The sequence below is a fragment of the Galeopterus variegatus genome, unplaced genomic scaffold, assembly GCF_000696425.1.
Source record: "Galeopterus variegatus unplaced genomic scaffold, G_variegatus-3.0.2 Scaffold4779, whole genome shotgun sequence".
In the NCBI taxonomy this organism is placed as follows: Eukaryota; Metazoa; Chordata; class Mammalia; order Dermoptera; family Cynocephalidae; genus Galeopterus; species Galeopterus variegatus.
The window spans coordinates 148,258-165,399 of record NW_007730890.1 but is presented as its reverse complement, the minus strand read 5'-3'; the positions used below and the strand labels follow the sequence as shown (position 1 = coordinate 165,399).

Below are 17,142 nucleotides of genomic sequence, written 5' to 3'. Positions count from 1 at the left end.
TTTGATTTTCCTGATCAACAACAATTTCTTAGTAGAAGTATGTACCATCCAATATGTGGGACATGCTTCTACAAAAAATTATTTATTATTTATCTGAAATTTAAATCTACCTGGTGCTATGATTTGAATGTGTCCCCACCAAAATTCAGATGTTACCAAAGTGATATTAAGAGGTAGGGCCTTTAAGAGGTGATAAGCCATGAGGACTCCTCCCTGGTGAATAGGATTAAGGCTCTTATAAAGGAGGCTTCAGGCAGCCTTCTGCCATGTGAGGACACAGTGTCCTCCCCTCTGGAGGACACAAACGTAAGGCACCATCCTGGAAGCAGAGAGCAGCCCTTCCTATAGGTGCCTTGACCTAAGGTTTCCAAGCCTCCAGAACTGTGAGAAATAAGTTTCTGTTCCTTATAAATTACCTAGTAATTATTATTACTGTACATTATTATTACTGTATTATTACTGTAATACATATATTATTACTGTAATTATTATACAGTAGCAGTCTGTATAGCAGCACAGAACAGACTGAGACACCTTGGCAGCCTGTATTTTGTCTAGCAACCTTACAACAGTGGGGATCTGTCCATCCTTCAGATGTCCAGTCATTTATGGTGTTAAGAACGCTTGGGAGTAAGGGGGAGGGAGCGTGAGATCTACTTTTGTCAGCTGCAGCCTAGTTTCCCAATCACAGTGCCTCACGGGAGGGGCAGATGAAGTGATTTAGAGCCTTGGCTCTCAAAACGTGTTCCCTGGGGCCGGCAGCATCAGCACCACCTGGAACTTGTTAGAAATGCAAATCCTTCGGCTCCACCCGGGACCTCCTGGCTCAGAACCCTGGGGGTGGGACCCAGCACACAGTGCCTTAACAAGCCTCCAGATGACGCTGATGCAGTTTGAGAACCACAAGTTAGACTTCAAGCCAGAGCTCTGGTGATCAGACAGACCTGAGCTCGAAGCCCGGTCCCACCATTTACTGGACGTGTGAAATTAGCCAAACTACTTAACCTCTCCAAACCTCTGTTTCTTCCTAAATTAAAAAGGAATATAAAATCTTATTTAGGGATGTTATAACGACTAAATGAAGTTATATGCTTTATGTACAACCCACAGTTCTTGTCATTGTAAGACACACAAAAAGATTACTCTTATTTTTACAAAACAAGGGTAGGTCCAGTCATGCCCTGAGACAAATGTGATGGTCAGCGTGGCAAGCTCCAGCTACGGGGGCAATGTCTGTGTGCTCGGTTCAGACAAGACTTCAGTTTTTCAAGACTTCTATTTTCAGTAGTCCTATGCAGGGAGAAAGGAATTAAGAGAAAAGGCTGCAGAGAGAAAAGAGACCAACTTCCTGCGGGTGCTGGTTTTCTGACCCACAGACAGCCCAGAGTGGAGGCCAAATCGATTTAACGCCCCTTGTTCAGGTCCCTTTGCTTGGCCCAGAACAGCTGTCCAAAAGGTAGGGTTTTATTTATTTATTTACTTTCAAGAAAGGAGGCATGAGGTGGTTAAGACAGTGTGGGGTCTCCTTGAAGGGCGGGGGGACTGGTACACTTAGGCATGTTTCGCAGGTCATGTCTGGCAGCTCCTATATTAAGTCTAGACCAGGGATTCTCAGCCTTACTGCTATTGACATTTTGGGTCAGGTAATTCTTTGTCATGGGGGCTTTCCTGTGACTTTCAAGAAAGGAGGCATGAGGTGGTTAAGACAGTGTGGGGGCTCCTTGAAGGGCGGGGGGACTGGTACACTTAGGCATGTTTCGCAGGTCATGTCTGGCAGCTCCTATATTAAGTCTAGACCAGGGATTTTCAGCCTTACTGCTATTGACATTTTGGGTCAGGTAATTCTTTGTCATGGGGGCTTTCCTGTGCATTACAGGATGTTTAGCAGTGTCCCAGGCTGCTACCTATTAGAAGCCAGAAGCCCACCTCATTCTCCCTCACAGCAGTGACGACCAAAAACATCTCTAGACATGGCCATATTTCCCCTGGGAAGCAAAATTGCCTTTGGTTTAGAACCACTGGTCTAGAGAATCTATTAGACAACACCCACTTAATTTTAACAGCTATCACTTATTGAGCTATCACTTATTGAGCATTTACAAATATTATCTCCAATCCTCCCACTCCTATTACAAGGTAGGTGTTATTACTTACATTTTACAATTGAAGAAACTGAGGCTCAGAGGCTTAAAGTAACATGCCCCAAACCCTACAGCTAGTAGATCTGGGATTCTGACTGAGGTTAGTGTAACTACAAAGCTTGTTTGTATGGTTCCTCTACAACACTCTCTCTCTGGGAAATCAAGATTTGTTTTTCTTTAAAGTAAGAAAATTCTTCTCAAGTCAACTCAAGTCCAAAAGTATTTACTGAGCTAGATGCCATGAGAAGCTACAAGAGAAATCCAAGGTGTTGCTCCTCTCAAGCAGTTTTCGGTATCAATGTCTTTGGGAAGGTCAGACTCTCACAGGCAACACAGTTAAAGATCAATACGAGGTGTTATGAGTTTAGGCCAAAATGAGCATTTCTAGAGGTAGAAATTCGTGAACTGAGTGCCTTTTGTGCACGTCTGCTTCACGTGTCCTTTTGCTGCCAATCATGATAATTAAAAAAGAGGGAGCAATGAAGCCTTGAAGTTCACAGGTTCTATCAGCCGCATGTCCTACGAAATATTAATTCTGCTGCTCCGGGGTGGACTGTGAGATGCTTCCAGCCAAACACTCAGCCATCTTCTTTCTGGCTCTCTGCATAAAGTTCACCTTCCCCCTCTCCCTGCGTATGGCGGTATACTCGTAAGCCTTGAGCTTGCTGTAGTAATCAGAGAACTTGTTGTAGAGGATGGAAATGGGCATCCCATTGAGAATGATCCCAAAAGCAATGCAAAGGAAGGCAAAAAGCCTGCCTAGGTGGGTCTCCGGGTACATGTCTCCATAGCCCACGGTGGAGATGCTCACCTGTACAGGACAGAAAAGCAGGGTGACATTGTTAGCACCGTGAGGAAGGAGAAGAAAGGGAGAGAAGCAGGTAGGGAAGTGTCGTCTGTCTCCCTGCAGGAGCACATGGTTAGTGTAAGGGCTCCCCACAGAGGTACCAGAAGTCTGCCCGTGGGACTTGTGTCACAGGAAGAACACAAGCTATGGAGCTGAAAGACTTTGGTTTAAATGCTGACTATAACTCATAAGTGTTCTTATATGGGGGCTATAATACTTACTTTAAAGGGTGTTGTAAAGAGCATTTAAGACACCATATGTTAAGTTCCTAGTGTAGAATGTGCTCGGTAAATGATGGGGGCAGTTTTAAGACTGGGGGTCTAGAGTTGTGTCCATGATGATGTATGTACTGGAAAGGGCTCGGGCTTAGAACCAGTCAGAAGTGGGTTCCAGTCCTGGCTCTGACCCTTCCGAGCCGAGTGACCTTGGACAAAACATTCAGACTCTCTAAGCCCTGGTTTCTTCATCTACAGCTGGAGGATACCACCTAACTCTCAGGATTCTGTGAAGACTAAGTAAAATAAATATAAAGCACTTAACACAGAACCAGATACACGAAAGGCATTAAACAAACTCCTCCACTGTCCTTCTCTTGCCTTGAAAATGGAGACAATTATAATCCTTTTCAGGGCTGCTGTGTAGTGCAAATGAGACATTTTATATGAAGGTGCTTTAATTGCAAATGTCTGGAGAAACACATTCTCATTCTTTTGTGAAGGGACTTTTTAAAGAAATCACTGACCAAAAATATGTTCACTGCTGCATGAAATCCTTCCCCTCACTCTCGTCACACTGCTTTAAATCCCGCTAATTAGAGATTTGTTTAGGTTAACAAGCTTCTGTTTTAAAACACGGATACCCATGGGACTAGTTATCAGTTAGAACAGCCAGAGAAACCCTGGGAATATCCCTTGGAGACTGTTTTTAATGACTCATATATTCTCTTTGGTCCCTGGACTATTGGCTAAATTACTAGAAGTCTTTTAAGCAGGACTGTTGCTTACAGCTATAAAATCTCTGCATTGCACAACTCCAGGGGGCGCTTTGCTTCATAGATTTGCATAGTTGTTGCCACAATTTCCCAGTAGATGGCAATAAACTGTACAAAGTTACCCTGTTGACCCATTCTGAGGTGACCTTCAGCTTAGAAATGTAAACGTTTTCGTTTTGATGTAAGGGTTAGTTTGAACTTAGAATAGTGTGGTTGAGTGACTAGAATGAAATGGAGAACTGAGCCAGCTGGGAAAATCAGGGGGAGCCGATAAGCACCACAGTTCCATCCAGCACATGAAAAGGGAAAGGAAGCACCCCCTCTTTGGGGTGGGTGATGCACCACCACCCATGGTTCCATCTCTGGTAAGAGACCTGCCAAGGGATGTGCTGCCTTTTCCCACAGTGGAAAAGGGTCCATGGGTCTGAATCTACTTCCCAGCTGTGGGAGCTGGGCGAGTCACCTAAATCCTCTCTGCCTCAGTTTCTATTTTTGACCTGTAGGGAGAATAATAGCATCTACCTCACAGAGTTGTTACAGGAACTGGAGGGGCACCTGGCACAGGGCGTGAGCACATATATCAAACAGGCAAGCCCAGGGATCCCTTCTGTTAAAGCTGAAGCCAGCTGAGGGCAGGCACAGGCCAACTTTACCAAGCACATTCTACACCACGGACTTTACATGTGTTATGCTTATTAGGCCTTCAGGCTATGAAAACAGGCTCCTCCCTGACTCCTGCTGAATGCTGGGTGAGGGGGATTTGGTGGGGTACCCTCTGCCTCCAGTAGAAAGTCTCATTTTCCCACCTTCTGGACCAAACGGTGAGGAGAGACAGTGGGAAAGTGAGATCTGGGGCTAATCTCAAAGTCTGCCTGCACAGCTTGTGTTTCTTGTCACTGGCCACGCCAAAAGTTAAAGAGCCTGAGTCAGGTCTCTGACCAGGTGTGCGAGCTGAACAACTTCCATATGTCACTAATGCCATCACTCACACCCCTGTATAAATGTTTAGTTCGGTCGGTTTTCCCTGGAGAAGGCCTAAAGGAAGTTTGGATATGGGAGTGAGTGGCAGGAAGGGGTAGGTTTAGAACACGAAACATCCATCAAAGTCCAACGCAGAGGCCTTGGAGGACACCAGCCTCTCAAGGGTTCAGGATGTGGGTAGGGGTACAGGGAGAGGACACAGAAGAATGATAATTAAGAGAAAGTGCTCATTTTAGATTTTTGATCAATCCCCACACTGGCTTTGCTTCACCCCTAATCCCAACTTCATTCTTTCCCCCCTGAACTTTGAGTCAAAAGTCAAAAGCAAAGAGAACTGGCTTAAAGAAGAGTAAGTATTTGATGTGTGTAACATGGTCCAAATAATTTTGGATCTTGGATCTCTATTTTTAGAGAAAAGATCTCTTCTGTAAGGAGGCTATGTGTGACTGGACCCCAAGAACTCATTCAAAATATACAGTAAATTTATGTCCTGTTCATTTTTTGAATAGTTTGATTCTATAAGTGATCTGTTTTTTGCTCCTTGGCTCCAGTAGGAACTCAGAATTTCTTAGCTTTAGGAAACTTTTCTCCATGTTCCACAGGTCAAATCATTTCTTTCTTGATGGGCATTACAAACTGAAGGCTCCAGACTGACCCAGGTGACTTCACAGAGTGAGTTCTCACATTGGCAGGAGTTGGGGTGGAAATGTGACCAAAATTTCTGCAATCCATCTTAATATCCTTAAAACCTGGTTGGCTCAGCCACTCTGTTCACTGGAAACTTAACATTCTGCTGAAAAGTTACATATTTTCCTTAGCCTTGGGTCCCAAAAGCCAGAATGTGACCTTCCCACTAAACAGCAAATCTTGGCCTGCCAAACATTTTATGAGGGCAAGCATCAAATTTTTCTTTGAAACATTAGAGTGACTATACTTGAATTTCTCCTTCAACAAGGAACATTTGTCTCCTTCATAATGAACTAGACATACATTAAGTCTTGGCACCCAGTAGTCAATGCATGTAGGAATTATAATCCCAAGAAATAAAATAGATTTTTCAAAGTAATTAATACATCTTCTAGTTTTCCCAAAGAATTGGAGGCAGTAAAGACTGACCTTTTTGGGCTAAAATTATTACACACCTCAATACATGTTGTCCTCCAAGGGATTCAGCTTCACAGGCTATACCTGTCCATGCTACTGTTGGAACAAGTATTTTTGGAATTCCCCTTCTGTGTTATAATCTGCACTGGAGATTCAGAAGCAAGACCTTGCTACAAGTGGCCATAACCACCTTGATGGTTAACTCTAGGTGCCAATCTTAAACTCAAATGTCTTTTGGTTATTTCGAAATGCTGAATCCAGCCTCAAGAAGGTAAAGATTTAGCACCATTACAAAGAAGCAATTGGACATGTCACAGGCTCTCAAGGTAATTCCTCAGTGGACTTCAATGTTTTGATTAGTGGAAGCACTATTAGAATGAGGTCATGGGTGACCACCTTGACGGGAACAACCCACATCTGTGTATTACAGTCCTGACGTGTACGTACATGGTACAATAAGGGGGAGGTGTGCACAGGCTAAAGCAAAACCACAAATACAAGTCTGAGATCTATTAATCTATAGAAAGGTCCATAATATGGTGCCTTCCACATCCTCAGTTTACTTGTTACTTCTCTGTGCTCTCTATATTTCTATCATGTTCCAGTCAAGTCACATTGGTCAAGAGGAGGAGTGTACTTTAAAAATATAAAAGGGGACCAACTCCAAAATCAGGAACCCATGAGATCAAAAGTCACAGCAGTACCTAAGAGCCTTTGCCCCATTTATAGCTCCGGTGCTATTTCTGAAGGAGCTAGAACTTTAACACTTTCTCTGTCAGATGTTCACCTGTTGTCTCTCAGTCCCAAGCCTGACACCCTTCTGTACTCTGTAACTCTGTGGCTGGGAGTCTGCAGACTACATTCTCCAGATGCCCTTATCCTCTCTCTTCTGGTTTTTTCTGCCAATGAGAGACACTGATGGGACACTGGAAGGTGGGATGAGGACATGAAAAACTCTATTCCTGCTTCTGGGTTCTGCCATCATCCATCCAGTAACAGCAGATAATCTGGCTCAGACATTTTTCGGAACTCCTGACACCAACCTCATGGTGCCATCTTGGGAGTCCGTGCAATGGCTACCCAGTGACTCCTCCCCTGTACTCCTAGGCTCCAGTAACCTGCCTTCCCCCCTCTGTCCTCCCAATTCTGGGACCAATAGTTATTTCCTGCTATCTTCTGGATTATCTCAGTTTCCCCCTTTTGCTTTTCCAGTCTTCTAACACCTATGTCTCTGTATCAAATTCCCTCCATTTGAAATATCCACCTTGGATTCTGTTTTCCTGACTGTAACCTGACTAACTCACCTTCCAAATGGGTCTCCTGAAAGCAATCATCAAACAATATAAATAAAATAAAATACATTTCAGTGATCTTGTAAGTGCCACCTATTTGCAAGGAAATGATAACATGCTTTAGGAAAACAAAGATGGGAGCAAAGTCTTTGGTTTTTATCTAGTGTCTCAGCTAGAGATACTTTTTCTTTCAGAAGAGTTTTTGTTAGTTTTTGAAGGAATGAGTTCATGTCATAGTTTTCTGTTTGGTTTCTATAGCTTTAACTTGCTCTGGAAAGTTCAGATGGAAATGGTTTGTTGAAACTCCAGTTGCCCTTTCCACTTAAAAACATACCTCACAGGAGGCTGTTGCTTACAGCTACATCATAGAGCTACTTGTCCTGGTTGGGCTGTGCTGTGCATTTCCCACTTCCAGCAACCTGGAGAGCCCCTGAATGTCTGGAGCTGCTCCAGGCGTGGGCCTCTTTGTCTGGAGACTCAGAAGCTCTCCTATGACAGAGCAGCTGACCCTTCTGTCTGTTTCATAGTCACTCTCTGTTCCCCAGTAGAGAAGGAATCACTTCTGTTTTATTTTCTCCAAAAATGAATCTGGAAGCAAAGGTTATTGCTTCCATGTGATAAAGACTATCAACTAGTCACATATGGTAGCTTCTATCTATGGTGGACTTACTACAAGCTAGCATTTCACATATGTTTTCTATTACATTAGTGTTCACAAATAACCTCCATTTGACAGATGAGGAAGACGGGGCTATCTTTTAACCTAATGCATGAGCATTTGCAGACATAAGTGTTCATGAGGGATTTGTTTTGCAGCTGTAGGAGAATTCACAATAATGAAAATTACTGTGTTCCTCTTAGAAGGCTGAATTGAATTACAGAGGAAGGTTGCAGGATCCTTGGCATAGAGAGAGAGGATTATTAAAAGCAAGTCAGATTTGAGGTTGTCTGAAAGTATTAAAAATACATAGAAGAGTGGATTAGAGAATCTATCTCTAATGGGTGAATATTCCTCAAGGAATACAGCTCTAGAGTGGCAAAAGAAAAATATCAATCATATTTTTCTTTATCTCATCTTTAAATTTTTGATTTGTAATGGTATGTTTTATGTTGCGTATAATGTTATTGCTGTAGAATGATTGCATTATTGAACCCAATTCTTTATATCTTTCTGTTTCCAGGCTCTTTGCTGTGTAACTTCACAGTGCTTTCCTAAAGTGGGTGGGCTAATCCGCCCTGCCCTTGACTTGCCATGTGACTTTTTTCGGTCCACGGGTTGAGCACATGACATGAACAGAACATATACCATGCTTGCACGATTGGGCGTGCACTCTCCCTCTCGCACTTTGCTACAGCCATGGGTGCAGGCCTGTTGGGATGAGTCTCTCCCTTCCTCCCAGCTATTAGCCAGCTGAGCATCAGACACGTGAACAAGTGACACCAGCCTCATGAATGAGAAGAATCTTCTACTTGAAACCAGACTAAATTGCTGACTTTTAAACTCATGAGCTAAATAAATGTTTGTTGTTTTAAGCCACTGAGTTTTGGGGTGGATTGTGATGCATCACTCTTGCAACAATAAATAACTAATTTATTTATAAATAACTAAATACACATTTATTGTGGGTATGTGCTTAAAATTTTTTAAATTATGAGATGTATGATCAATAAAATGCTTGGAGATCACCGTGTCAGGGTTGCTTTTAGGATTCCACTTCTCTGATTCTCGTGTCTGTTTAGTCACGTGTAGTTAGATGAGTTTCTTCTAATCATTCACATTTTATCTCAGTGTCATGTTCTCCAAGAGGACTTCTCTGACTACCCCATCAAAGGTAGACTCCACCACCCAAATCACCCTCTATCCTATTATCCCACATAAGCCACAGAAATATCACAGAATTATTTATTATCTGTCTTTCTTCACTAGAATGTAAGCTCTGTAAGGGAAAGAACTTCATCTTTTTTATTTTTCCTTCTATCACTCTGTATTCCTGTGTTTAGAATACTCCTTGGCACATTGGAGGTGCTCAACAACTTCTTGTTTAATGAATGAATAAGATGTATTTTCATAGGTTACATGAGAATTGATCCTAATATTTTGTATCTTTTTACTTTGCATCTATGTACAGGAAACAAGACAGTTTGTCCACATCATTCTGACAGTGTTCTTTTCTCTTTGCTGTTCTGAGAATCTGGACCCTTAGTACACAATGTGCAGTGTAATGAGAAGAATAGAGAAGAACTGGATTAATAATACAGCAGTCCTGGGGAATAGAGCAGTCCTAGAATATTCAAGGAGAATTGCTCCTATTATTTAGATAGATTAGTTTAGAAACAAATACAAGTTATCAGTCTTTTATCTAATTCATAGTGATTTTTACTGGCAAAAATAATTCTCAGAGAATAAAATGGACAAAGGCCATTGGTAAAGAGGAAGGTTGAAATGTGCAAAATTTGGCCTGTGAAAATAGTGCCTGATAGAGACAATAGCTACAAAAGAAAATTCACATTGGTAAAAGCAATAATTGATAGAATTTGTTATGGATAAAAACTGGTGATTTAATTTTTGTTGTAAAATTTATGGAAATCATTTTCCACAATGATTTAACTGAATAATCTCAGTTAACATAAAAGGGGATAATTTGAAACTTTTTAACTCCGTTGCACATTAAACAGATGAGAAAATTAAATGTATTCAATGAATATGCACTTCAGGAATTTTTTTTTAAAGTAAAAGTCTAATATTAGTAGCATAATTCCTATCAAAATCCTATATTAATAAACAAAAAGTTAAAAAGTTCCATGGCTTACTACTGCAGGACTGAAGCGTCCACTAGGTCCAATGCCTGTACATACTAGCCTTTTAAGATATTTGGATGAATGGAAATTTGACTCTAAAACTTTGTATTGTATCATCAGCATGTGGATTTGCTCTTTTGCTTTCCTGCTTTAGTCACGTCCAAAGTAAATGTCATTTGCTGGGGACAAATCATCCTCCATGAGCTCCATTTGTACACACAGTTTATCTACTATGGGGATGACCTTTCATCACTTGGAATACGATCAGAGGAGTGGCATTTGGCTAGCTCATTCCGAAGAGCCTAACGTCATCCTGTCACTGAGGAAAGCTCACAAATCCTGGTGTAGGTACAAACTCTCTGCTTTCCAGGGAAGGAAGACTCATTGAACTGTAGAGCTCTGCAAGTCCAACCTACTCTTAGAGATGAGAAAACAAAGAACAGGAAGTAGGGTGAAGTTTCACAGTTATTTATTCAGGGTCATGATTATTTACCAGTAGAGCTGGGACTAGAATCAGGTGCTCTAAACCTTCCATCATGCCCGCTACACTGTTAGTAGTCCTCAATTGGTTCATCTCCTAAGTTTATACCAGACTGTGGGTTCTGACATACCCAACGTTAATGTTGAAAATATCTCCTTTCTAACGTGGGAAAACTGGTTATATTTGCTTAATGTCTTTCAAGGCACTATAATCTACTTTAAAAAAGAAAAATAAGGAACCAATATACCTAATTATTTTCTGTGTATATATGCCAATTTATTCATTAATCTGAGAAGACCCAACTAACATTTTTTCCAGGGATTAGTCTAGCATACCAGAAACCCAGGTATTTGGGTAAATGGCATAAATTATTATAAAAAGGCAAATACCAAAGAAAACAATGACAAAAATAACTAATACATCTACTGTACAAATTAGGCCAAGCATGCAAAAGAACTAAAGCTTGAAAGAGAGAGTGCTGGGGTGTGGAAGGGGCACAGATTTGGGAGTTGGACAGGCTTGCATTTCAACCTTGGCTCTGTCACGTCCAGTTGTGTGTCTACGTGCAAACTCTCTGTACCTCGATTCCTCTAGCTGTGAAATGGGGCAACAATATCTGGTCTTGACAGAACTTTAGTGAAGTTGGAGCAAGTTGCAGTTTTAGATGCTTCTTTCTGCACTCAGATTGAACTGGAACCAGAGGCCGTGGGATTCCAGTGAGGGTCGACATTATTCAGCCAAGTCTCACCTCCTTCCCTGCATAAATCTCCAGTTCCTTTCATAAACTGAAACCACTCCCTACTTGTTCTCTTTCTTAGAAAATGGTGTTTGAATATGATACTTAAATGAGATAAGCTTTATGAACCATTTAGCATCTTAGGTGTTCAATCAGTGGTAAATAACAACAATGATGCTGAAGCATCCCACTCCCACATCCATGAACAGTGAATCCTCCTTAAAATCTGCTTGTCAAGAGATTTAGAACCAAATCTAGAGATTCCTAGGACCAAGTCCAATTCCTAGGACCAAGTCCAATTCTGGACTATAATAGACTGTTTTCCCAAACCTTTAGCATCCTATTTTGTTAGATAAGGGCAGCGATGGCGGGTGTGTGTGTGTGTGGGGGGGATTAGGGGACAAATTAGGGGACAAAGCCTAGGGGCTGATAACCAAGGAAAGGGAGGAGCCGCTTCTGCCGGGCTGGATGGGCAAGCCAGCGCCGTGGTACTCACCGTAGCCCACCACCAGGAGTGGGGGATGCTGGTGAAGTTGGTGCCGGGCACGTCGTGCTCCACGGAGTAGACGGCGGCGGAGAAGGAGAAGATGCCCATGGAGATGAAGAGCAGCAGGCAGCCCACCTGCTGGTAGCACTGGCGCAGCGTGAAGCCGAAGGCGCGCAGGCCGGTGGAGTGGCGCGCCAGCTTGAGGATGCGGAAGATGCGCATGAGGCGCATGATGCGCAGCACCTGGCCCACCTTGCCCACGCTGCCCACCGTCTTGCCGCGCTGCTGGTCCTCGCCCGTGAAGCACTCGAGCAGCATCTGCAGGTAGAGCGGCAGGATGGCCACCAGGTCCACCAGGTTGAGGGCGCTGCGCGCGAAGCGCCGCAGGTCGGGCGTGGAGACGAGGCGCAGCAGGTACTCGAGCGTGAAGAAGGCGATGCACAGCATCTCCACGTCCTCCAGCAGGGGCCGCAGGCCGCCGCCGCCCGCGCCCGGCCCCGCCCGCTGCTGCATCTCCTCCACGGTGTTGAGCGCCAGCGCCACGACGGAGATGAGCACGAAGAGGCTGGAGGCCACGCCGATGGCCTTGGCGGCCACCGACGAGAAGGGCTTCTCCATGAGGTTCCAGAGGCGGCGGCGCTGCGGCCCGTAGAAGCGCATGTCGCGGAAGAGCTCCTCGGCCTCCTCGGCCTGCGCCTGGGCGCGCAGCTCGCGCTGGATCTTGAGCTGCTCGCTCAGCTCGTCGCGCCGCTCCTCGAAGGCGATGCGGCAGCAGCGCGGCGTGTACTTGAGCCGCACGCCCCAGTAGCCCAGCTCCTCCAGGAAGCTGCGCGGGCACAGCTCGTCCTGCACCAGCAGCACCCCTGACGCGTAGAAGTTGTAGACCAGCTGGAAGACGGCCGGGTCGCGGTCGAAGAAGTACTCGTCCCTTTGCTCCTCGTAGTCGTCGCACAGGCCCAGCTGGCGGCTGCGGCTGGTGGAGGTGGCCAGGCGGCCCAGGCGCGTCTTGGGGTGGCCGGCCAGCTCGCAGCAGTCCAGGCGGTAGCTGTGGCCGCCCACGTTCACGTTCAGCGTGGACGACGGGGTCGGGCTGGCTCTGTGGACGGTCGGCGGAGGGGTGGTGTCTTCCTCTGGCTGCAGGTCCTCCTCGGCGAGCTCGTCCTGCCCCGGCTCCTCCTCCTCCACCCCGTCCTCCTCGTCGTCGATGTAGTAGTTATAGGTGCCCTCCGGCCACTGTGGGATGCTGGCCTGGGAGCCCGAACGGGCTCTCTCGGAGCAGAAGCTGATGCGGCGTTGGCTGTCCCCTGAGTGGGGCTCGTGCTCATCCTCCACGGTGTGCCAGGGCTTGTAGCTCCAAGACCGTCTCCTGTCGCCCTGTTTCAGCATGGCTGCGGGAGGTGGACCCCTTGCTTTTTCTCTTTTGGCTGTACGAGGGTTCTCAGCCTGCTCACTGACAGTGGGAGGACGGATCACGGGCCCTGCACTGTCTCAGAGACACCAGCCTGGGCCCCCATGCCTAGGGTCCTAGGCATGGCCCTCAGAGCTGCCCCTCCCCAGGCCCGGGCAGCCCAGCCCAGCCGGCGGCGTCTGCTCACGGTCAGCAGAGGGCTGTTGACTGCTCCAATCTTGCTGATAGAGAAGCAGCAAGTGTTTGGACGGATTTAGAGCCTCTTAGCCTGTTTCCTTCCCCACCCCCTCCACTCTGTGATGTAGAAGATTATGTGGTCTTAAATCTCTAGATAATCAGAAGAAGGCAGAGATTATTGCTAATAAAAATGTCGGTCAACCTTGCCCTTAGGAAGTGCTCGGGTTGTGTGCTGAGATGAAATCAACTGAATTAGCTATAATGCATGGATGTCTGTATCTTCACACTTAATGATTGAGATTGCAGGCTCTGCCCAGGTAAAGCCACCACTAACAGGGATGACAAAGAGCAGCAGAATGCTCAAAGCTGACTTCATGACAAATTAGCTTCCTTCTCAGCATAACTCTTTGTTTAGATCACATAAGATCTTTAATGATCACCTTCTAATCCATTCACATCGTATTTTTTCCAAATGGATTCTTTGCAGCACTGCTCTAGAGTCCAGTCAAATCTGTCAGTTTCTGCTTCTTTCTCTCTCTCCTCCCTTTCCCTTAATGGCTTAGGACAGTTTCAAGATAGAATCCCAAAGCTAGTTGGAAGATGTTTCTATGGACTTGCAGTCCTACTCAGCTTCGTTAGGCCATTTTTAAAGGTGGCCAGACTTCCTTCCAAGGAAAAAGTCTTCATCATCCTTCAGAACATCACTTAAAAGAAAAAACAACAAAAAACCCAAATCCTTTTCATGATTAAGGCCCTGTGCTAATGCTGGAGATGCAAACACAGTGGAGACCGTGTAGCGTGTAAGGAGCTCATGGTTTTGCTGGTGAAATAAATATACAAGAACAAGTAAAAAGTACAGGAGGAGCAGAGAAGAGAAAAGGATTTGCTTTGATCAGGGAATTAGGCTTTTGATTTGATTTATTTTGAATAGGTAATATGCGTTCATGATAAAAAATTCAAAAAGTATAACAGTAGAAAGTTTCTTTCTCTCCCAACCCTAACCTCCAGCCATCAAGGTGTGCCTCGGAGGTAGCAACCACCGTTAACTAGTTTTTGGCTTTCCTTCCAGAAATTTTCTAAACATATACAAGCAAAAACCTATCTCCAACTATTATCTGAATATCTTTTTGTTATGAATACAAATCATAGATTGCTATGTACTTTGCTTTTCCCAATTAACCATGTATTTTATTTTATTTATTTATTTATTTTAAAAGATGACCAGTAAGGGGATCTTAACACTTGACTTGGTGTTGTCAGCATCACGTTCTCCCAAGTGAGCTAACCGGCCATCCCTATATAGGGATCCGAACCCGTGGCCTTGGTGTTATCAGAGCCACACTCTCCCAAGTGAGCCACGGGCCAGCCCTTAGCCATGTATTTCAGAGGTGGTTTTATATCTAAAGACAAACATCTGCCTTATCTTGAAAATAGCCAGTTAGCAGTTTGATAGTGATAGACATTCAGGTTGTTTTCTATTTTTGCTCTTGTAAATAATGGTGCAATGGAAAACCTTATACATAGTTTACACGTTCAAAATTTATGAAGGATAAATTGTTAAGGTGGAATTAGAAGGTCAAAGACTACACATTCGTAATTTGGATTGATAGTGCCAAATATCTCTCCATGAAAATTTTATCAATTTATAGCTTACCATCAATGAACAAGAATGTATTATCAAACTTTTTGAACTGTGCCGGTGTTATAGGTGAAAATATGTGGGTTAATTTTAATTTGTATTTCTGTTGTACTTTGCCCATATTTTCCGTTGAATGTTGGTTTTTTTCTTATTGATTTGTAGGAGAGCATAATATATTATGAAAATAGACCCTTTACCTGTGATATGGATTGCAATATTTTTCCCCTAATTTTATCCTTTGCTGAATTTTTTTTCACATAAAATTCTTATTTTATGATTTCCGGGTGTTATGTCATATTAGAAAAGTCTTCACCACTCGGTAATTCTTAAAAGTTTTCTCCTAATAGTTTTATTTTTCACATTTAAGGATTTGATCTGTCAGTAATTAATTTTGCTGTTAAGAGTGAAGTAGGGACCCAAGTTTAACAAGAAAAACTTGCAAAACCAAGTTTTTATCCAGATGTCCTAAAACATTAATTGAATAATCCATCTTTTCCTCACTGATTTAGTGCTATCTCTATCACGTTTTTAACTGTGCTTCCAAGTGTTGAGACAGGTAACAGTAGCTACAGGATCTGCACCTGCTAGTATAACCCGCGCTGATGTTGTTTAGCGTCCAACAGGACTCAGACCTACAAGCTTATGATAAAGCTTCTTACCAGGCTTAGCCTTTAAGTTCCTAAATGTATTTCTAGTATTCCCTTATTGGCATACAATGTTGATGTTGTTTCTCTGGCTGCACAGATAACCATTTTCCTAGTCCATCTTTTCTTTTATTGTGCTGAGAACTGTCTTAATAATTTTTGCTTTTTTTTTTTTTTGTCTTTTTTTTTTTCATGACTGGCAACGGATCGCAACCCTCAGTGTCGCGCCCATACCGGACCGGGACCGGCAACGGGATCGCAACCCTCGGTGTTGCGCCCGCACCTCGCTCAGCCAGTAAGCGGCCGGTCTGTATGTGGGATCCGAACCCTCGGCGGGAGCGCCACTGCGCTCCCAAGCGGCACACTGTAGCAGTGCACCACTGGGCCGGTCCTGTCTTAATAGTTTTTGAATGTTACATAAATTCACCTTTTCTCTTCAGAATCAACTATACTATTATAAAAAGTAAAAGCATCTCCACTTTCATATTTTGAGTTTTCTCTCTCTTTATTGAAGTCATATACTACTACTTATCCAGACTTCCAACATTCTCAAGGCTTTTGTACTTAAAAACTAAGGAGTTAGTAATGTTTGTAAGGCACTGCATAGCTAAACACAGACACCACAGCCATGCAGTAGATTGAGGAATATTGCCTTGCGAGACCACACATAAGGGGCTATTACACACCAAATACATCTGCTGGTGTGGGCATGTTGCTTGGATTTTGCCTGGTGCTTATGTATGTAAGTGCAATGGTAGATGAGTATCCATATATGGAAACATTTTCTAATAAAGAGAACTGTCCAGTAATGGGATGTGTTGGTTCATTAAGTGGGAGGTGCCTTCTCTCTACCTGCAGTTAGGAATCTATAGAGCAGGCTGCAAGGGAGACCTGCACAGGGTGGAATGTAGGACTGGATGATCTTCAGGTCCCCTTCCGCCTTTTAATTATTGAGATTCGAAGACTTTGCTTGATGTTTTCTTTGTTTTGAAGTCCCTTCTGTCCTTCTCCTTAAATCCTTGGTTTTCAAAAGTCAGCTCAGATATCGTCCTCCTCTTCCAGTGATCCTTCCCTGATGTTTTTCTGTATTTCTCCAAGGCAGATTAGCTACCCTTTCTCAGTGTTCTCATTTAATATAGAGCATAGCACTAACTTACAATATCAGACATTTATTTTAACTAAAAGCGATTAAGACTTCTTCCATATAGAAGTTACATATGTGCATTATTGAAAAACTTAAAAATAGAGTTAAATACTAATAATTGGTGCAATAATAATAGTAACTAGAATGTTCAGATGTGTACTATGTTAATGCTCACACTAAAGCGTAGGTGCTATTATAACTCCTGTTTTACAGATGAGAAAACTGAGACATGGAGAAGTTAAGTGTCTGTTTCACAGTAGCTTAGCTAGAA

General features: G+C 43.6%; 1 protein-coding gene across 1 annotated transcript; it reads right to left on the bottom strand.

Moving 5' to 3' along the window:
- Window positions 1-1,079: 1,079 nt before the first annotated feature.
- Window positions 1,080-13,458, bottom strand: KCNV2 (potassium channel, subfamily V, member 2). The gene is made up of 3 exons (XM_008588337.1): window positions 11,869-13,458; window positions 2,155-2,952; window positions 1,080-1,290 (listed from the first exon to the last, which is right to left on the bottom strand). Exons 1-2 carry the CDS (start codon window positions 13,243-13,245, stop codon window positions 2,671-2,673), a joined length of 1,659 nt encoding a protein of 552 aa, XP_008586559.1. The 5' UTR covers window positions 13,246-13,458; the 3' UTR covers window positions 1,080-1,290; window positions 2,155-2,670.
- Between the last annotated feature and the right edge of the window lie 3,684 nt (window positions 13,459-17,142).